General features: G+C 45.5%; 1 protein-coding gene across 1 annotated transcript in view; it reads left to right on the forward strand.

Annotated features, from left to right (window-relative positions):
- Positions 1 to 4,506: 4,506 nt before the first annotated feature.
- Positions 4,507 to 22,216, forward strand: part of TNMD (tenomodulin) — a 73,204-nt gene continuing 55,494 nt past the window's right edge. Inside the window, exons 1-2 of the mRNA XM_075258833.1 lie at positions 4,507 to 4,650; positions 4,841 to 4,978. Coding sequence (XP_075114934.1) covers positions 4,609 to 4,650; positions 4,841 to 4,978 — 180 coding nt within the window. The 5' untranslated portion in view covers positions 4,507 to 4,608. The remainder of the gene's footprint in view (positions 4,651 to 4,840; positions 4,979 to 22,216) is intronic.

Consider the following 22,216-nt stretch of genomic DNA (forward strand, 5'->3'; position numbering starts at 1 on the left):
TCCCTTATGACCCCCTATCTTGGAGTCGTGAATTAGTTTTAAGACTTCTAGTCGTACTGCTTCAGGAACATAGAGACGGTCCTCATGGATCCACACCTTGTTCTTGAAGACTAATGATAAATCATTGGGGGGATGTGCCAAGACTGGGTCACTTGTATAGGCTTCTCTTATCTTCCCCAGCAGGTCTGTGTTATGGATCACCCCAAAGAATCTTGATTCAGGGAGGATAGTCTTTGGTGGCTCTGCAGGAGAGGATTCAGTGGAAAACATTCTAGATAAGGCGTCGGCCTTACCATTCCGAGAACCAGGCCTGTAGGAAATTAAGAAATTAAACTGATTCAGGAACAAGCTCCATCGGGCTTGACGAGGACACAGACATTTGGCAGATCTGACAAATTCTAAATTGCGATGGTCAGTTAAGACCACTATTTGCTGTGTTGCGCCCTGTAAATGATGTCTCCATTCTTTGAAAGCGGCTACGATCGCTAGGAGCTCCTTGTTTCCTACATCATAATTCTTTTCTGATGAGGTCAGGCGTCTTGAGAAGTAGGCACAAGGGTGTAGCATGTCTTTTTCCCCAACTCTTTGTGACAAAATGGCTCCAATTGCACAATCCGAGGCATCCACTTCGACAATGAATGCACGTTCCGGATCAGGATGTATCAGTATGGGAGCTGTTGTAAATTTTGTCTTTAGCTGAGAGAAAGCTTCTTGTGCCTGTGTGGACCAGACGAAGGCTGCTCCCTTCTTTGTTAATCGGGTAATTGGTGCAATTATCTCCGAAAAATGTTTGATAAAACGTCTATAAAAATTGGCGAATCCCACAAACCGTTGCACCTCCTTCACATTTTTGGGAATGGGCCAGTCCATGATTGCTTGAACTTTACTAGTGTCCATGCATAATCCTGAAGGAGAGATTACATAACCCAGAAACTGTATTTCCCTTTGATGGAATTCGCACTTCTCTAGCTTGATGCAGAGTTGGTTGTCCCTCAAACGTTTCAGCACGGTCTTCACGTGATTTTGATGTTCTTCTAACGTGTTGGAAAAAATTAGAATATCATCAAGGTAGATGACAACAAATAAGTCTAGTAAATCTCTGAAAAGGTCATTGACAAAGTGTTGGAAGGTTGCCGGTGCATTACAAAGACCAAAGGGCATGACCATGTATTCAAAATGCCCATATCGTGATCTAAACGCTGTCTTCCATTCATCCCCTGGTCTAATACGAATAAGATTATAGGCTCCTCGGAGGTCTAGCTTTGTGAATATTTTTGCCTGATGGACTCTCTCCAGCAACTCAGGAATCAATGGGAGGGGATAACGGTTCTTAATGGTAATTTTATTCAGCTCCCTGTAGTCGATGCATGGTCTAAGGGAACCATCCTTCTTTTTAACAAAAAATATGGGTGCGCCTGCTGGTGATGAAGATGGACGAATAAATCCCTTTGCCAAATTCTCATCAATGTATTCCTTGAGAGACTTCAGTTCTGGTTTGGCTAAAGGATAGATGGTTCCAAAAGGTATAGCCGCACCTGGTAACAACTCCACCGGACAGTCATAATCGCGGTGTGGCGGGAGTTTGTCAGCATTCTTCTTATCGCAGACATCAGCGAATTCTGCATATATGGATGGCAATCCTGTAGTTGATTGAGGATTCTCCTCTGGCTTGCTCTGGGGTTGTTCCGAAAAACACTCCTGTTGTAAAGACTCAGATGGGAAGGATATTTTCTTAGTCTCCCAATCAATTATAGGGTTCTGTGTACGCAGCCATGGCAATCCCAAAATAATAGGGAAGTGTGGAGATGAAATTAGAAGGAAAGATAGGACCTCATGGTGATTAAGCTCCATGACCATCTCCAGGGGTTCGGTCTCATGATCAACTGGTCCTGAGTTCAGTGGAGACCCATCCACAGTTTCCATAACGATAGGAGACCGCCTTTTTTGCAGTTTCACCCCATGTCTTCTGGCAAAGTCAATGTCCATAAAGTTACCGTTAGCTCCAGAATCGACCATAGCTTGTGTGGATATCCACTGGGAGTTGGCTAGGAATTTTACAGATATAACACAGTGGGAGTCCTTGTTCTCCTTTCCTATACCAGGTGCGATGGAGCGGGTAACTGCAACCACAGGTGAAACATGTTCAGAGCACACAGATTCCTCATCTGAAAATTCTGGTTCGACCATAGCGGCAACAGTCTTGCGCCCCCGGTGGGGACAATTAATGAGGAAGTGATCATTCTTTCCACAATAGAAACATTGATTCTCTCGAAGCCTACGTTCTCTTCTTTCAGCATTTTCACGTCTCTGCATGCTGTCTACTTGCATCAGCTCTACTCCGGATTCCTGGTACCCTTTCTCCTGGGAGTCTCTGGTAGCTGGAGCTGAAACAGAAGTATAGCTGTTATTATTACGGAACCACAAGGAGCCCCATCTCTCCTGTTTACGTTCAGCCAATCTAGTGTCAATCCGGATACAGTGTTGTACGAATTTATCCACCTCAGTGGGGGCTTCAGCACGTGCCAACTCATCCTTTATTGTCCCAGAAAGTCCATTTCTGAAGATTGTAAGCTTAGCAGCATCATTCCATTTAGTGTCAATTACCCACCTCCTGAATTCCAAGGCATATTCAGCTACTGAGCGTTTGCCCTGGCGTAGTGCTAGTAAAGTCGCCTCTGCTGTAGCCACTCAGTTGGGGTCGTCAAACACTTCACTCATAGCTGCCAGGAAGTCTTTTAAATTATTCAGCCGAACATCGTTTGTCTCGATGAAAGGGCTAGCCCAGGCTAATGCCTTATGTGTCAGGAGCATGATGACGCACAAAACCTTGGATCGGTCTGTGGGGTAATGCATGGGATGAGCTTCAAAAAAGAGTTGGCACTGATTGAGGAATCCTCGAAATTTATCTCGGTCCCCACCAAACCTAAAGGGTGGAAGTGGCAGAGTGGGAAGGGCAGATGCTGTTCCACCACGCTCTTGGGACTCCAGTTTGACCACGCGGTCAGTTAGATCACGTACCAATTCCTGCAAGTTTTGGATGGCTTGTCCATAAACTTGAATGTGGTGTGTAGTCTGATTTTCCAAGGCCGTATGTTTAGTCTTGAAGTCACGCACCTCACTATGAAGCTTGGACAGTGTACCGTGCATCTGGTTCACACGGTCCTCCAGACTCTTAATCCCGGCGGATTCCATTATTAAGGCTTGAGTATCCTGTTACGATACTGGTGATACAGCTGGAATCCAATAGCCAGGAAGGACGGCAGACACAGCGGAGTAGGAGACTTGGTCGATGGATAGCCAGAGGTTGGTGCACAGAGCGGGTAGTCGGGTGAAGCCAGGAGTCGGTACACGGAGCGGGTAGTCAGATGAAGCCAGGAGTCGGTACACAGAGCGGGTAGTCGGGTGAAGCCAGGAGTCGGTACACGGGGCGGGTAGTCAGATGAAGCCAGGAGTCGATACACGGAGCGGGTAAGCAGGAGAAGCCAGGAGTCAGTACACGGAGCGGGTAAGCAGGAGAAGCCAAGGTATACTGAGCAAGAATACCTCAGAGCTAGAGGACTGGGAACAAACACAATACTCAAGCATTGTTTATAATATGCTCTGGCTATATATAGGGCCAAACAGGAAACAAGATGGCCGCCAACAGGAAACAAGATGGCCATGGTCATGAAGCAATACTCGCCATATTAACTGTGGGCAAGAGTCAGGGAACAGCAGCCTCCAGTGGTGGGAGTAGTAATGACATTTGAATAGCGGCCACCAGTGGAGATCCTTGGAACAGCATCTTCACATGATGATGAAACACAGGTTCTAACACACAGATTCTGACAAGTAGTAGTAGTAGTACCATAGTAGTTGCAGCAATAGTAATAGTAGTAGTAATAGTTGTACTGGCAGTATTTTATCCTAACTCCTATTGCTGTGTATAGAAAACTTTGGACTCATAAGAGAGATCAAAATAGGTCACCAATCGCGGTGTCAGGATTTGCGACCCAAAACAGAAGGGTCTCTCTTGATGTCCTTACAATGTCAATGTGCACCCATTGCTGTTCCTCTGGGGTGGGGCTTCCTACACAAGGTCTTTCTACCCAGTAATGGAGAATGAACCAGCCTTTTCAGGATCCTTCTCTCTACAAGATCTTTATAGCAGCCCCTCTGGTTTGCTTTTGACATCCCCTCCCAAAATCCTTGGTGACGTATAGCAATTTCACCTTTAATAGAGTGTCAAACTTGGATGAGAAATAGGTCAGTAACACAGATATGTAAGCGGCTCAGGAGTAATAACGTATAGTAATGTTTTTATTAAATATGATGTTAAAACTGTTTGCACATGAATTTTACTCCAGTCTAGATCCCATATTTCTTCTGCTTATCCACCCCCCAAACTATATACAGCTGGTATAAAATTGAGAATTTTCCTATGTTGAAGAAAATTACACCCCTAGTGAAAAAAAAAGAAGAAGAAGAAAAAAGGTCTGGAATGGCAGATCATTAAGTCACTGAAATAGTATTCCCCTCCTGTGCTACTGGACCAGAAGCTCAGGCGAAATTTCACAATAGCAGCTCCGGCTTCTCCATCTATTGCTGCAAACTGTCTCAGTAGCAAATATGAAGAAGGACGTCAGTCTGGAGGAGAGCGCGCTCCACAATGTAAGATTACAACAACTTTACTTACTGTCTATTGATTGTTTATACATCTCAGTAGTAAATATTTTAGACATTGTTTCCATCACATGCAGTGATATCGCTACAATGTATCAATGCATTTTCATAAGTGAATAACTTTTTGTCCTTTTTGAATTTTTAAGTTTTATTTTTTTTTTTTTTTTTTTTTTTTAAGGGAGAAATATCAAAACCGAAAAAGAAGAATTTCAAGAAGTGTGCAATCCTGGCGATATCTGTGTGCTTACTCATGATACTGTCACTGCTCATGCTGCTGTTTTTTGTGAAGGACTTCTGGAAACAAGTGCCGGAAAAGGTAAGAGGTGATCTGGAGGGACTCGGTGGAGGAAATGCATTTATATGGTGGCATTATATGTGTGTGTGTATGTGTGTGTGTATATATATATATATATATATATATATATATATATATTTGTTACATTTGATATACATTGATTCAGTCTGTTATATTATTATTATTATTGTAATATTTACAGTGCAATTGTACTAAAAACAGTCAAAGATGATAAAAAAAGCCAAGAAAATAAAAATAAATAAATAAAAGTTTCATTAATAATAATAATAATAATAATAATAATAAATATTAGCATTATTTTTCTTATTATTTATGTAACTTATTTATTTATTTTTCTTCAGAACTTTCTAATGACTATTTTTTTTTATAATATTTGACCGTATTTAGTACAATTGCACTGTAAATATTACTTTCATCTTTATATATGTAATATGGCACCAATAGAAGTTTATGAGACTCTGCAGAGATGGATTTTTCCCTGTCTCCCTATACAATTATGGCATGTTCCAATGGGTAACGTATTACGGTGTCATAAGGGAGCACCATATGGCGGCACATGGATGCGTACTATAGAGCCATAGAGGCTAATTGTGCCAGCCTAATGGACAGAAAAGAGCAGTATAGAGCAGTGATGGCAAATCTTTTAGAGACCGAGTGCCCAAATTGCAACCCAAAACCCACTAATTTATCACAAAGTGCTAACCGTAATACTGTGTGGATCCACAATTGTGGACAGTTACGGATGGTCTGTAATAATATCACTTGTCTGCTATAAAACAGATACAGTGTGATTAAAATAGTGAAGGGCCCCCATACAGTACAATCTGCTCCACAGTGGCCGATACACAGTACAATTTGCTCCATAGTGAGCCCCACACAGTGCAATCTGCTTCAAACTGGCCCCACACAGTATAATCTGTTCCACAGATGGGTGCCCAGAGAGGGCTTTGAGTGCCACCTCTGGCACACGTACCATACATTCGCCATCATGGGTATAGAGCATAATACTGACTATTAATGAGCCAATGTGTATAATATGTGGTGCTAAAAATAAGCTTCAACTGGTGGAAATCTACACCTTTGGTCAGACACATCATTCACACATTTTTTGGATGTTAGAAGTGGAGTTGCAATGATTGCACATGTGCACCAGGACCCCGGTGTGACTACTGCCTCTGCACCCCCTATGGTCACCTCCTACACTAGCTTTTGGCTACGACACCTGGATAAATGTCCATATTTTCGATCTCTTCTCTTTCTGCCTGAAATATTTCAGCGATTTCAGACCCGATATTTAAAATTCTCCAAATGTCTTGTAAATTGAGAGAAGCTAAAAATCTTTGAGAAATGTTCCAGTAAAATGACTCTATAAAATTTTACGACAGAGCGTGCACAGGCTCACAAATATCTGCTCTGCTACTCTCGGCCCCAAAGTTCTGCAGGCAGTTCAGATTACCTGCTGCCTCCAGGGTGATCGATGGCTTTTCCAGAAGTTTCCATTCTTCTGCCAGGGGCTTGTAGAAAATGAATTGTGCCACGTAAGAGCCAATAGATCTGCACCCACTGCATCAGCTTCTAGATTCAATGATAGGAAATTAGTATTATTATAGTTATTTATTATTTTAACTGAGATGGGGTATATTTTAATTATTCACAAGTTGACCACTAGGGGGAGCCCAGAAGTCAACAGTTTATATATGTATGCTCTAAGGTTCTCAGCTCCCCCTAGTGTTGGCTGCAAGTTCTTGTAATTATTTAGTATTATTTTGTATATGTGTGTAATGATATGGTATTGTGCATGCAGTGTCTGTCAAACCATGAGTTTAGGTCATTCTCATGCCTATGGACAGCTGTATAGTAATCACACATCATCCCCAATCCACAGGATAGTAGATAAGTGTTTGCCAAGGTTCAAGCTGTTACAGAATTGCTGCTGATATATAGCAGATCAACAGATCACAAACAAAATAAGCTGGCTATAACCTAACACCAGTCCAGTTCACTACCTTGAGTCTGTCACAAGGGAGGATGGACTAGGTTGCTTGGGACCCAGGGACCAATGTGTAAAAAAAAATGTGCATTTGGACCAAACCAGAAAAGCAATGGCCGGGTGAGAGATGAATACAATGGTCAGGGTGAGAAACCAGAGGAGTACAGGAATATCCAAAAAGAAGGCAGAGGAATATCAGCAGTCAATGCCAAGGTAAAGTCCAGGAAGTGCTAGATAAATCCAAATCAGAAACCATAAAAACAAGCCGAAACCAGGTAAAGTGGAGCTGAATCTAGATGTTCTTATACCAGGGCAAATGTTCTGATTTCTGCCCTGAGTAAAAGGCCTTGTTACCACCCCCTCTGGTGCTCAACACCTAGTGCACATGCCTCTTTTACCCCTTCACCTTCCCCTCCAGGGTGACATGCCATGGGTAGGGTACTAGGAGAGATTTATGAGAACACAGGGGTCTGGATACAAGAAGCAATCACAGGCAACAAACATTGTAAGTGTCAGGTTAAAATAACTCACCTCTGTATCCTAAGTCCCTGGCTGAGAAGTCTGACACGGAATTTGGCTGGTAGGCATAACACCCTTAAAGTGACAGCTACATGATAAATATGTGCCATACAGAATAACCCCCAGCAGTCCTGCACAATAGGGGACTACACCTGGGTGCGGGTGCACCGATATTAAGATTCCAGACACTGTAACCATTACTGATCCCCATGCAGATGGAGGAATAGAGCAGCATTTTGTGCATGCGTGTGCTGAGCTCGGCTTCCTGTGTACATGGAGCACATGGGGCTTTTTTTTTTTCTTATGTAGATAGTGAGCTCCACATAGGGATCACAATGTACATTTATTTTCCTATCAGTATGTCTTTGTAGAATGAAATTAAATCCACGCAAACACGGGGAGAACATACAAAATCCTTGCAGATGTTGCTCCTGGCGAGGTTCAAACCCAGGACTCAAGTGCTGCAAGTGCTAACCACTGAGCCACCATGTTGCCCCTTTTATTCTGTGATTAGTAGTTTTGCCAGCTGTTGGACCCCCACTAATCAGACAGACCCCATATCCAGCGGTTAAGCAACAAATTGCATACCTCCCAACTTTTGAAGAACTGAAAGAGGGACAAAATGTGCGGCGCGCGTAGCGCGCCGTGGCAAATTTAGCCCCGCCCACTTTGTGTTAACTCCGCCCAGTCGTTAATTTTTCATGTGCCCGTACACAGTATAATCCTCCTACAGCCACCCGTAAATTATATGTCCCCCCTCTATCTCTCCCCCAGTTTCATATACACCCTTCATCTGCCCCCAGATTCATGTCCCCCCTCCATCTCTGCCCCCAGATTCATGTCCCTCCATCTCTGCCCCCAGATTCATGTCCCCCCAGATTCATGTCCCCCCTCCATCTCTGCCCCCAGATTCATGTCCCCCCATCTCTGCCCTCAGATTCATGTCCCCCCATCTCTGCCCCCAGATTCATGTCCCCTCCATCTTTGCCCCCAGATTCATGTCCCTCCATCTCTGCCCCCAGATTCATGTCCCTCCATCTCTGCCCCCAGATTCATGTCCCCCATCTCTGCCCCCAGATTCATGTCCCCCATCTCTGCCCCCAGATTCATGTCCCCCCATCTCTGCCCCCAGATTCATGTCCCCCCTCCATCTCTGCCCCCAGATTCATGTCCCCCCATCTCTGCCCCCAGATTCATGTCCCCCCATCTCTGCCCCCAGATTCATGTCCCCACATCTCTGCCCCCAGATTCATGTCCCCTCCATCTTTGCCCTCAGATTCATGTCCCCCCATCTCTGCCCCCAGATTCATGTCCCCTCCATCTTTGCCCTCAGATTCATGTCCCCCCATCTCTGCCCCCAGATTCATGTCCCCTCCATCTTTGCCCTCAGATTCATGTCCCTCCATCTCTGCCCTCAGATTCATGTCCCCTCCATCTTTGCCCCCAGATTCATGTCCCCCATCTCTGCCCCCAGATTCATGTCCCCGATCTCTGCCCCCAGATTTGTCTCCACTTCTCTGCCCCTAAATTCATGTCCTCTCCATCTCTGCCCCCAGATTCATGTCCCCACATCTCTGCCCCCAGTGTCATGCCGTCCCTTCCTTCATCTGCCCCAGTGTCATGCCATCCTCTCCATCTCTGCCCCCAGTGTCATGCTGTCCTCTCCTTCATCTGCCCCCAGATTCACGTTCCACCTCCACATTAAACTTACCTTCTCCTCCGCTCCCTCACCGCTCTCTGCGCGCCTCTCTCGCTGACACATGCGGCTGAAGGAAGGAGCTGACACAGGTCAGCTCCTCGCTTCGCCGCTGCATGTCTCTCTCGCTGACACATATGCGGCTGAAGCGAGGAGCTGACACAGGTGCCGCCGGCTCCTGGCTTGTGTCACATCACGTCTACAAGCCAGGAGCCGGCGGCAGCGGCGAAGCGAGGAGCTGACACAGGTCAGCTCCTCGCTTCAGCCGCATATGTGTCAGCGAGAGAGACACGCAGCGGCGAAGTGAGGAACTGACCTGTGTCAGCTCCTTGCTTCAGCCGCATATGTGTTCAACTCAGATCTGCGTCCTCTGGACGCAGATCTGAGTTGAAATCGGGACATACCTCCCTCCAACCGGGACCGCGGAACATGTCACCCAAATCGTGACTGTCCCGCGGAAATCGGGACGGTTGGGAGGTATGCAAATTGTAATGCCCCTTTAAAGAACCCCAGAATAAAATCCTCAGGGTGACCCCAGGGAATGACTTTCTTTTAGCAGTCCCACAACCCCTTGCAATTTTTGAGCTTTGCTCCATGCAGGAGTGACCTGTATCTTGTGCATGGCTTTTGGGAAGATTTTAATGTGAGATTTTCATGTCACCATCTATAGTTTGCAGATTTCATTCGTTTCCATTCTGCAAAGAATCTGAATTTGTGGTTGTAGCATGAAATCTAGAATGTGGAGTAATACGTAATACGCCAGCTCACCACAAAACTATCTTAAGAATTGGATTCTCCAAATTCCCAGCTCTGCACATTCTTCAGAATATTTCATCACCATGGCTGATGGATTACACAGGTTCTTCTGATTTCCTTGCAGATCTGCCCAACCCAGAACCCAACAATAGCAGGATTTGCTATTTTGGACGTTGTCATAGATGTTCTTACCTATTCTGGTGTGTAGGTCCTTGTTTTATGAGACCGCACTACACCCTTCAGGAGAACCACAAGTACCACCTAGCGGTGTCATCCACTCAAAGTACAAACTCAGCTCTGCTACATGCTTATGTAATAGGACCAAGTGTATATACCTGTCTGCAAGGCTCGTGCCAGGCAGGGTGTAGGCAGGAATACACGGGCAATATAAAATCCAGAGTGTGCCAGGCAAACCGAGAGGCTCAGAACATTTGTGGGTTTGTCTTGGCTGCCAAGTATTTCTCCCAATGTTCAGTTCAATCCCTCTCAGTCTTCATTTAATAAAAATATCTGTGGGCTGAAGTTACTGGGTTGGCAGAAGCTTCATTATATAGAATGTGTCTAGACTGCTTTATAGGATTAATAGCCTCGGCTGGAGGACTGGCAGGTTATGGGCTTAGGTTTGGCAAAATGAAAGGGATTGTTTGGGGGAATAAAAATAAGATCTATTTTTTATACAACAAAATAAAACAGTGCCACTCTTGTCTAGAGGCCAAATCTGGTATTGCAGTCAAACCTACTTCATTTGAGTAGAAATAGGTTGCAATGCCAGGAACTACCCGAGGACGACTGTGGTGCTGTCTGTTTTTTTGTAATCCTGGCAACCCATTTAATAAGTAAATGGGGCCAAGGAGGAGAGTGAGCGACAAAAAGGGTGGAGGGCTGCTCTGAGGGCTGTCAGAAGTGTTAATACTAAAATGTGATGTCACAGTACAGAGATACTACAGACAGTGATGTCACAATACAGGGATCATATACACAGTGATGTCCCAGTACAGGGGGAATATAGATAGTGATGTTAATTTCAACTCTCTCTTTTTCCCTAGGACACATATATGATTGAATAGAATGGTAGAAAAGGAAAGATATCAATGGACATGGATGAGAGCTAAGAGAATGTTTCACCTTTCAGAATAGTTGGGCCATTAAGCCTCCCCCCTTTATATCTTCTGGGCTGTGAGCCCCCCTATATCTCCTTGGCTGTGAGCCCCCCTATATCTCCTGAGCTGTGAGCCCCCCTATATCTCCTGGGCTGTGAGCCCCCCTGTATCTCCTGGGCTGTGAGCCCCCCTGTATCTCCTGGGATGTGAGCCCCTCTATATCTCCTGAGCTGTGAGCCCCCCTGTATCTCCTGGGCTGTGAGCCCCCTATATCTCCTGGGCTGTGAGCCCCCCTGTATCTCCTGGGCTGTGAGCCTCCCTATATCTCCTGAGCTGTGAGCCCCCCTGTATCTCCTGGGCTGTGAGCCCCCCTATATCTCCTGGGCTGTGAGCCCCTTATATCTCCTGGGCTGTGAGCCCCCCTGTATCTCCTGGGCTGTGAACCCCCCTATATCTCCTGGGCTGTGAGCCCCCCTGTATCTCCTGGGCTGTGTGCCCCCCTATATCTCCTGAGCTGTGATCCTCCTATATCTCCTGGGCTGTGAGCCCCCCTATATCTCCTGGGCTGTGAGCCCCCCTGTATCTCCTGGGCTGTGAGCCTCCCTATATCTCCTGAGCTGTGAGCCCCCCTGTATCTCCTGGGCTGTGAGCCCCTTATATCTCCTGGGCTTTGAGCCCCCCTATATCTCCTGGGCTGTGAGCCCCCCTATATTTCCTGGACTGTGAGCCCCCCTATATCTCCTGGGCTGTGAGCCCCCTTATATCTCCTGGGCTGTGAGCCCCCCTATATCTCCTGGGCTGTGAGCCCCTTATATCTCCTGGGCTGTGAGCCCCTTATAACTCCCCCATGCTGTGAGCCCCCCTATATCTCCTGAGCTGTGATCCCCCCTATATCTCCTGGGCTGTGAGCCCCCCTATATCTCCTGGGCTGTGAGCCCCCTATATCTCCTGGGCTGTGAGCCCCCCTATATCTCCTGGGCTGTGAGCCCCTTATATCTCCTGGGCTGTGAGCCCCTTATATCTCCTGGGCTGTGAGCCTCCCTATATCTCCTGAGCTGTGAGCCCCCCTGTATCTCCTGGGCTGTGAGCCCCTTATATCTCCTGGGCTGTGAGCCCCTTATATCTCCTGGGCTTTGAGCCCCCCTATATCTCCTGGGCTGTGAGCCCCCCTATATTTCCTGGACTGTGAGCCCCCCTATATCTCCTGGGCTGTGAGCCCCCTTATATCTCCTGGGCTGTGAGCCCCCCTATATCTCCTGGGCTGTGAGCCCCTTATATCTCCTGGGCTGTGAGCCCCTTATAACTCCCCCATGCTGTGAGCCCCCCTATATCTCCTGAGCTGTGATCCCCCCTATATCTCCTGGGCTGTGAGCCCCCCTATATCTCCTGGGCTGTGAGCCCCCTATATCTCCTGGGCTGTGAGCCCCCCTATATCTCCTGGGCTGTGAGCCCCTTATATCTCCTGGGCTGTGAGCCCCTTATATCTCCTGGGCTGTGAGCCCCCCTATATCTCCTGGGCTGTGAGCCCCCCTATATCTCCTTGGCTGTGAGCCCCCTATATCTCCTGGGCTGTGAGCCCCCCTATATCTCCTTGGCTGTGAGCCCCCTATATCTCCTGGGCTGTGAGCCCCCCTATATCTCCTGGGCTGTGAGCCCCTTATATCTCCTGGGCTGTGAGCCCCCCTATATCTCCTGGGCTGTGAGCCCCCCTATATCTCCTGGGCTGTGAGCCCTTTATATCTCCTGGGCTGTGAGCCCCCCTATATCTCCTAAGCTGTGAGCCCTTTATATCTCCTGGGCTGTGAGCCCCTTACATCTCCTGGGCTGTGAGCCCCCCTGTATCTCCTGGGCTGTGAGCCCCTTACATCTCCTGGGCTGTGAGCCCCTTACATCTCCTGGGCTGTGAGCCCCCCTATATCTCCTGGGCTGTGAGCCCCCCTGTATCTCCTGGGCTGTGAGCCCCCCTGTATCTCCTGGGCTGTGAGCCCCCCTGTATCTCCTGGGCTGTGAGCGCCCCTATATCTCCTGGGCTGTGAGCGCCCCTATATCTCCTGGGCTGTGAGCGCCCCTATATCTCCTGGGCTGTGAGCCCCCCTGTATCTCCTGGGCTGTGAGCCCCCCTGTATCTCCTGGGCTGTGAGCCCCCCTGTATCTCCTGGGCTGTGAGCCCCCCTATATCTCCTGGGCTGTGAGCCCCCCTATATCTCCTGAGCTGTGAGCCCCCCTATATCTCCTGGGCTGTGAGCCCCCCTATATCTCCTGGGCTGTGAGCCCCCCTATATCTCCTGGGCTGTGAGCCCCCGGTTTGCGGTCTCATTTTCCTGCAGTGCCGTCAGCTCCATCAGTTTTGTAGATTGTAGAGTTTTGGAGACTTTTTGTATGACTGGCAGACAGCACACTCACTGTACTGTGTCTCGGGGCGCATTGTCCACGTCCTGCAGCTGGATTCTATTAGCTTTTCAGATTGTTTGGATTTTTCTGATGTTCTGACCGACTCACCTCGGCGAGGAAATGTGGCGGTTGTGTCAGTGATGGAGCTGTCTTTACCGACCCTGCTGGAAGCCGCGCTGGGTTAGATTTTTCCATTAGGGTCTGGCAGGTGTACATGCTCACTGACAGCAAAGCCGTATTAGGACATCGGAGGCAGCGAGGTCTGAAGAGACGAAATTCGAGAAATTGTCGCCACATTTTGAATTTCTGCAGGAACTAAATTTGGTGCAAATTGGAACGAAATGTCAATTGTGTTCCCCAGAAACATATTTAATAGGACGTGTCCAAGTGAAAAACTCAACAGAAACCTAAGAATGATTCAGCTGTTGTACCACCGCCCCTAAAGGACTCATTTCCCAGCTTTTCCAGACTCCTGAATGGCAAATCTTCTTACCTATGTTAGGATTAGTCTCTTTTCTTGTTTATCTCACCCAGATCACTAAGATCCAAAAATGTAATTCTATCTAGGTATTTAGCAAATCCATTGTAATTTTCCGTTCAGAAACCTGGAAAAACTGTGTGGTGAGCACAGTATCTGCCATCCCAGCATCTCTGAGAGTACTATAAAGCTATATCTCCTGGGCTGTGAGCCCCTTATATCTCCTGGGCTGTGAGCCCCCCTGTATCTCCTGGGCTGTGAACCCCCCTATATCTCCTGGGCTGTGAGCCCCCCTGTATCTCCTGGGCTGTGTGCCCCCCTATATCTCCTGAGCTGTGATCCTCCTATATCTCCTGGGCTGTGAGCCCCCCTATATCTCCTGGGCTGTGAGCCCCCCTGTATCTCCTGGGCTGTGAGCCTCCCTATATCTCCTGAGCTGTGAGCCCCCCTGTATCTCCTGGGCTGTGAGCCCCTTATATCTCCTGGGCTTTGAGCCCCCCTATATCTCCTGGGCTGTGAGCCCCCCTATATTTCCTGGACTGTGAGCCCCCCTATATCTCCTGGGCTGTGAGCCCCCTTATATCTCCTGGGCTGTGAGCCCCCCTATATCTCCTGGGCTGTGAGCCCCTTATATCTCCTGGGCTGTGAGCCCCTTATAACTCCCCCATGCTGTTTATCTCACCCAGATCACTAAGATCCAAAAATGTAATTCTATCTAGGTATTTAGCAAATCCATTGTAATTTTCCGTTCAGAAACCTGGAAAAACTGTGTGGTGAGCACAGTATCTGCCATCCCAGCATCTCTGAGAGTACTATAAAGCTTTTTTTAGACCTCTAATGTATAACTATGCCACGATACGGTGTCTGGGCATAAGTATAGTAGGTTTTCTGTTCAGGAGCCTTGGAAAGCTGTGTGAAATACTTAGGAGACGTTCAATGTGACAGTGTTTAGTGGTTTGTAAGTTACACCAATTTGACATACAACAGGTCATTAGTGAATTCAACGACACCTGAAGATTTCACCCAGCTTTCCCAAACTCCTGTATGGCCAATGCCTTTTCTTACAGCAATACGAACACTAGGTTGCATCACTGAAAACACAGGTAGACTTCCATTTGTGCAAAAAGCAGGGCTAAGGCATTTACACCCAGCTTTCTCAGGCTCCTGAATCATTTAACTGCAGTGAACTTTGAAGCAGAGTAGATTTGTAATGTATGAATCCAATAATTCAACAAAGCAGCATAGAGGTTACCCAGCTTTTCCAAATCCCTGAATAGCAAATGTGCATGCTTTTGCAGAAATACTGTATGCAGCATAAGAAGCCAGAATTGCATTTCAGGGGTCTGGTAAAGTTGGGTCAGTGTCCCTGTGATTACTCTAAAGCCATATTTGTTTATTCTTATCACCCAGCTTTCCCAGTTCCAGGATAGCAAATATATATGGCTATGCAATGATGCCATATTATGTAATAAAAGATAGATTTGCATTTCAGGAATTTGAGAAAGCTGAGTCAGAAGCTAATAACCTTATCAGGCAACTTTCCCAGATTCCTGAATGGCAAATGTGCCTCGTTATGCAGAAATATATTTCAAGCAAGCCATATCAGAATCTCTATAAAGGCAACTATATGGTCACACTGCTTTCCCAGGCACCTGAATAACAGAACAGTACAGTACATGCAGTCATAAGACATTGTTGAATAACTGAGAAGATTTGCATTTCAGGAGTCTGAGAAAGTTGGGTAAGAGCTCAAGGAGATCTTTGCCTATTAGCCATTCAGGGGCTTAGAAAGGAAGCGTGCCAGCTAAAGTAATGGTGGCTATATTGGTCAGCGCCCAGCTTTCCTACAAACATAACTAAGCGGTATATTGAGGATTTTTTGCAGTTTGTTGCAAATTGTAACATATTTTTCATGGAAACAGATTGCAGAAGGTGAAAGACAAACAATTTCCTGATATTCGTCTTACAGTTTCATCATTTTACGACAAAAATAACCGGTGACGCTCGCAGCGGCGGACGGCGTGATCATCGTGTACACGCACACAGCTAATTAGACTTTCTCGTTGCTTATTTTATTTTTCTCTGCTTTACATTTAACTCATTGTTTGCAGGAGCTAAAGGCATTAAAGGGCCGGTATTATGTCCATGGAGGTCAATCGTTGTCATGAAACCTTCTGCAACTTTCTAACAGATTTATGTTTCACTCTTTTCTATATTTTCACACTTTCTGCTTGCTATCAGTGAATGGAACATCCAGAGGCTGAAAAACGTCCTGAGACCTGGGTCACATTTGCGTTCGGGTCTCCAATTGGGGAATCCGCTTAGGGAACCACCGAATGGAAACCTATATGCATTAAAAAGCAGTTACCGAAGGAAACCACACGGATCCCATAGACTATAATGGGGTCCGTGTGGTTTCCATTTGGTTTCCACACCAGATATTTGCAGCGCCACCACAGGCCAAACAAAGCATTACAGGGCTGGCATTGACATCTATGAAGTTTCTTTGTAATAAGGGTCCTCCAAAGCAAGAGACACTTTGTAGTCATTGTCTGCACTCCTTCTAAATGGTGAACATCCTAGAACTGTTCAGGTGTTATCACCCAGCTTTCCTTCACTCCTGAACGGCAGACCAGCCTACTCATGTTGTGATGCACTGCAGGGAATATATGGTGGAGAGTGATGTATTCAGCTGCAATCTGTGCCCATCTGGCTTCCGTATTGTTGGCCTTGGCTCGCCATCGCGCAGTGTGTAGGTGTCGGGTGCGGTGATTCACCTTGTTTTCTTTTTCGTGTTGTGATTCATTTGGATATTTTTGGGATGTTTTGTAAACTTGTTTATTTTGCGATTTATCCGGTGAAATCACATCATTGTATCTTTTTATCATCGCCGTCAGGCTATGTTAATGTGTATGCAGAAGCTGGTAATGTTACAGACCTGGTCCAGCTCACACGGCTGCCGGGATTGTTACAGTATAGAGCTGCATGTTGGAGTCTCAGCTCACACGCCCTGGAGATGCAAACGTCAGACATGTCTCTGTATTTGCTCCATTCATTTGTAGCCTGACTGGAATCAGACCCTGACCCAAAATGGTGCATAACTATAGGGGGTACAGAAGTAGAAGTTGCTACCGGGCCCTGGAGGCTGAAGGGGCCCAAAGGACTCCTTAGCACATAATAAGCATCAGTATTATACATAATATAGGAAAACAGATTGTAAGCTTTCAAGGCTGCTTAGGCCTCTTCGTCAGGCATAGTTTTCCTTATTATACATAAGACATGGTAAGTAGGGTCCCTATTATAGAAATTGGGCTGGGGCCCAGGAACTTCTAGCAGATGTATGCCTGACAGCCCTAAATTGACATTACATTGCTAGAAGGGGTTGTCATTCCACTCTTGATAGAATCAAATTGATATATTCGTTGCAGTGCTAGCATGGTATTCAAGAACCAGGAGGCTCTGGATGAACAGTCACTGAACTGCAAAAACAACACAAAATGGAGGTACTAACTCTGGTATCACAGACCAGTCAGAGAACAGTCATGGGAGTCATAATAATCCTAAAACAGTCCCAAGTCTCAACACTTAACAGGAGCACGGGTCTGCATCCTTAAGAAAGGTTTCAGTTTCAGTATTACTCCATGTATCAAGGATCTTCATGTGCATGGAATAAAATTAATATACAAAAATATCTTTGCTGAAAAAGAACGGCAACACTTCCGAATGGAACATGAATTGGATAATTCCTCCAGTTCACAATATCTTTAATTCTCCAGAATTATTAGCCATTGACACTTTAGAATCCCTCATTGCAGAATCTGAAAATCTTCAACTCCCATAGACAAGTAAAAAGAACGACACCACACAAAAACTGAAACCCAAAGCCACTAATGTCCTCTCTAGATGTAGGTCCTCATGTAAACATCTTCAGGAACATGGTCATCACTGATATACAAAAGCTAAGTGAAAATGCAGATATTAGTAACATCTCAAAGGAAGAGAACATAACATTCAAGACTCTTAGAGAGGGGGTTATGATGTCCAATAAAGGTATCCATGTTGTCGTATGGCCCCATGAGATGTATGCCGGGGGGACAACAAGAGACAACTAGATAATAAAGATTATTACAAAGCATTGGGGGAAATCTTACTCAATAATTTCTGCAAAAACATGAGGATATGATCAGCAGAATTTACAGATAGAGCCATAAATAAACAGGAATGCCAATTTGTTCCATGGGTGGTGGGAGGAAGCGATTGTCTTTGGCGGCACCTATGCTGAATACATAGGTACATAGTCAGGGGTGAACCTGCCCGAGGCGAAGTGCAGAAAGCCCCCCCCCCCCCTGCCGGGGAGGGGGGCAGAACGGGGCGTGGCTTAGCGAAGGGGGCGTGGCTTAGCGGAGGGATAGGGGCTTAGCACCGTTCGCCGGCAGAGAGCAGGCCCGGAGACTGCCTGCGCTCTGCCTGAGCGTGCGGGGAGGCTGCTGGAGCAGCGCTGCTCCAGTGGCCTCCCCAAACCACCGCTCCGTGCTAAGCCAGTCCAGGACAGCTTGTCCTAGACTGGCTTAGGTTAGCAAAAATGCCGCCCTCCCTGAGGCCCTGGCATAGCGCCGCCTGAAGCGCTCGCTTCAGGTCGCCTCATGGGAGGTGCGGCACTGTACATAGTTACATAGTAGATGAGGTTGGATGAAGACATCAGTCCATCAAGTCCAACCTATAACCCTACAATCCCTACAGTGTTGATCCGGGGGAAGGCAAACAACCCCATGAGCTTATGCCAATTGTCCAATTTCAGGAGAAAAATTCCTTCCGGACTCCAATCTGGCACTCAGTATAAAAACCCCGGATCAAGGTATTAACATACAACATGTCAGCGTATGGCGGCGTTATAATGCTGACATCGTGTTTATATGGATTGGGACTGAGCCAGAATCGATCCAGCTTGTTCATACGCCACAGAATTCCGTGTAATATCAGAATAACTTTACTATATAGTCGGACGCAAGTTCCATTTTTAGATACTTTGATTAAAGCGGAGGCACGAGGGAACATTGGGAGAGAACTGTACAGAGAAGAATCTGCTACTAATGGATTGCAAGACGCTAGAAGTGCTCATGTGCCAAGAACCATTAAGGGAATCCCGAAAGGGGAATTTCTAAGGCTGAGGAGTAATTGCTCATATATCCAAAACTTCAAAAGACAAGCCCAGAGTCTTAAATTAAGATTACAAAAGAGAAATGATTGTACCGGAGCTATACAAACAGCGTATAATCACGCTATCAGAACCGATAGATCAACTACTGTATATTATAGTCAAAAATCAGAACAGAATCAGACGATATAGTAAGGGGGCATTACCACGCCTCATTCTCAATCCATCTTGAACAAATAGTGGGAAATATTAAAAAAAATCTTGGCTCTGCATGCATTGGCTGGCTACAGAAAGACCCATGCCATTGGCAACAGTCTGGGTCAAAGTCACATCAAAAATTCCTGCACCGCATGCCAAGTTTTATGCAAACGGTATAAGGAATTTTTGGATGGACATGGAAATATACATAGGATTGATGACCACATCACATGACCACCCAGGGTGTGATATATGTACTTTGATACTTTGTATCAGTAAATGCCAACGTCACTTAAAAGCCAGAATCCAGGAGAAGAGAAACTTCAAAGAAAGTCACTATTTATATGTGGATATCTGCAGTGGAAATCTTACAAGAAGAAAGACGCTGGATTAAACACAATAAAACCCATCAGACTTAATGACACAATTCTATGTTTTCTCCGAATAAGGGTCTTTGTAGGTATATAGTGGTGCACTATAGATATTCACCCCGTTGGTGTAATACTATCATAGGTAGGAGCCTTGTAATAATATATAAATCGATACGGAATATTCTACCTGAACACATACAGAGTCACTGAACCTTGGCTTAGCTAAGAATCAGACAGGACAAATATTTTACTTAACTTCAACAATATTTGCAATAAAATAATGCAGTATAAATATTATATTTTGCAATACACAATATTTCTGTATTGTGAACACTAAGCACTAAGTATGATGCTCCTCTCTTTATATAATGTAAAATATATTATATATATATATATATATATATATATATATATATATATATATATATATATATTACCTGTAAGGGAATGGCTAGTTGTGCAATTCCCCAGTAGCTGTTGCTGAAACCAGGGAGGCAGGGATAGACAGAGATAGTGAATCCTAAACTCAATGCAGCCCCTGTCCCTGCCTACTTGCCTCAGCTACCCTAGGTGACAGACGACAACTGGGCGACAGTCCCTTCTCTGGCTAAGTGTTACACAAAACAGGACAAAGAACACAGAAGAGGAGTCAGCAAGCCAGTGGTCAAACCAGAGAGACAAACAGTACCAAATCACAATCCAAAAGAGAAATCACAAGGGAAGTGAAAGGTCAGAGGTCAGTAATACAATACAATAGCAAGAGAACAGGTTAGCAAGGACAAAGCCACAATAGCCAGCAAACCTGTGTGGGCTGATGACCTGGTTATAGGAGGTCCATGACCTGCCACAGACTTGACTGGTAGACAGGCTGTGAATCACACAGGTAGGGCTACGTGTAAGTATTAGAGGAGCAGAGGGAAACCAAAGAGAAGGAGATGGATTTTGTAGAAAATCAATTACAGAGATGAGGAATAAGGCAGAACAATGAACTTTTGCATGAAACCTGGTAAAAACTCAACAAAGCTGCCAAATGACTGCCTAAGCAGAGCCTGACTACATGACATCACTTAGTGTAGTCAGGCTCAGTTTGCCGCCATTACTTGTACACCATCTGGCACTTATACCCTGGGTCACTGTACAGTAGCTGATTTTTCCAGTTGTGTTGTCTCTGTATAGTGTTGCAACCTAGGCAACTGTATGAAAGTGTTTAATGGGGGATCTGACACTTGCATGGTGACATTGCTCTGTTCTTATAGATTAGCACCATATGGCATGATTATTGTTATGTTGTATGATAATGTGCCATATGGTTATCAGCTGCAGATAGAATACATATAACATGTGCAAAGGATCATGGGCTTGAATGCTGAGTCTAATTGAAATGTTGCCTGAATCATGAATTGAACCCGACGAGGTCATCCAAACAGAGCCTGACTACATTGTAATGTAGTCAGGCTGTTTGGCGGCATTATCTGTGCACCTTCTGCTGGTATTTACATTGAATGTCTGAATTATTGTAATTTATTGTCAGAACATCTCTCCATAGCGTTGCAATTTAGACAACTGTATGAATTTGTTACTTGGCGATATGGTCTTTGCACAGTGGTACGGTTTAATTTAATATGGTGATATTTATATTATGTGTCATTATATTGTACATCATTTATGTAATTCATGGCTGTGGCATCTTTCTATGTAGGCAAGTGTATGAAAGTATTACAGGGTCATATGGCACTTGGATGGCGGTATGCTTATAAATGAGCACTATATGGAGTGATTATTTATTGGTATGTTATATGCACCGTACAGGGCACCAACTGCAGGTAGCCTACACATAGCACCAGGTAGGAGATATGTGAGTATATCTGCATGGGATCATGGTCTTGAACACAAAGTCTGATTTACTTAACTTCCTAAATGACTATATAGAATGAGATAAATAATATAATTATAACATTCGCAACCTCAAAGCCAACCCGCGCAGATGTTCCCCCTCTTCTAAATCGCATCCATTCAGTTTGCATTTCTCACCAGTTAAGAGAATTAAATACGATTCTAACATTGTTCCCGAAATTTACCTTCGCCTCTCAAAGAGAATAATAGTAACAAGCAACAACTTTCCAGCAATTATGGCGCCATTCTCGCTAAAGGTGCACAATTTTACCATAGAAGCTGTCTTCTGGCTCCACATCTTTGTCCCATAATTGCAGCGCACGTCCGCCGCTCTGATTGTGAGGATATAATGGCGTTTCCGCCAAGTGTATATCAGCTATCTGCATGGAGCATGAGGTCAGCGGCAAGGTCACTCGCATTACGGCGTCCGCTGCGCCAGGAAGAGGCTTCAAAAGAGATCTGATGTGAATGGAAGGAGGGCAGAAAGACAAAGCGATTACTGGATAATTTCACTAAGAGCTTGAGAAGAGGAGCGAAATCACATACAAGTCTCCTCTGAGCCGCCATGACTGGTAATTTCCAGGCAGTTGCCAATCAGTAGGCAGATGTTATTTTAGTAAAGGTGGTCTTTACGAAGAATTATTATTATTTTTTTTTTTAGAATATTTTTGATTTTTTTTTTTTTGCGTAC

Source organism: Leptodactylus fuscus, chromosome 11 (assembly GCF_031893055.1).
Source record: "Leptodactylus fuscus isolate aLepFus1 chromosome 11, aLepFus1.hap2, whole genome shotgun sequence".
NCBI classification, from domain to species: domain Eukaryota; kingdom Metazoa; phylum Chordata; class Amphibia; order Anura; family Leptodactylidae; genus Leptodactylus; species Leptodactylus fuscus.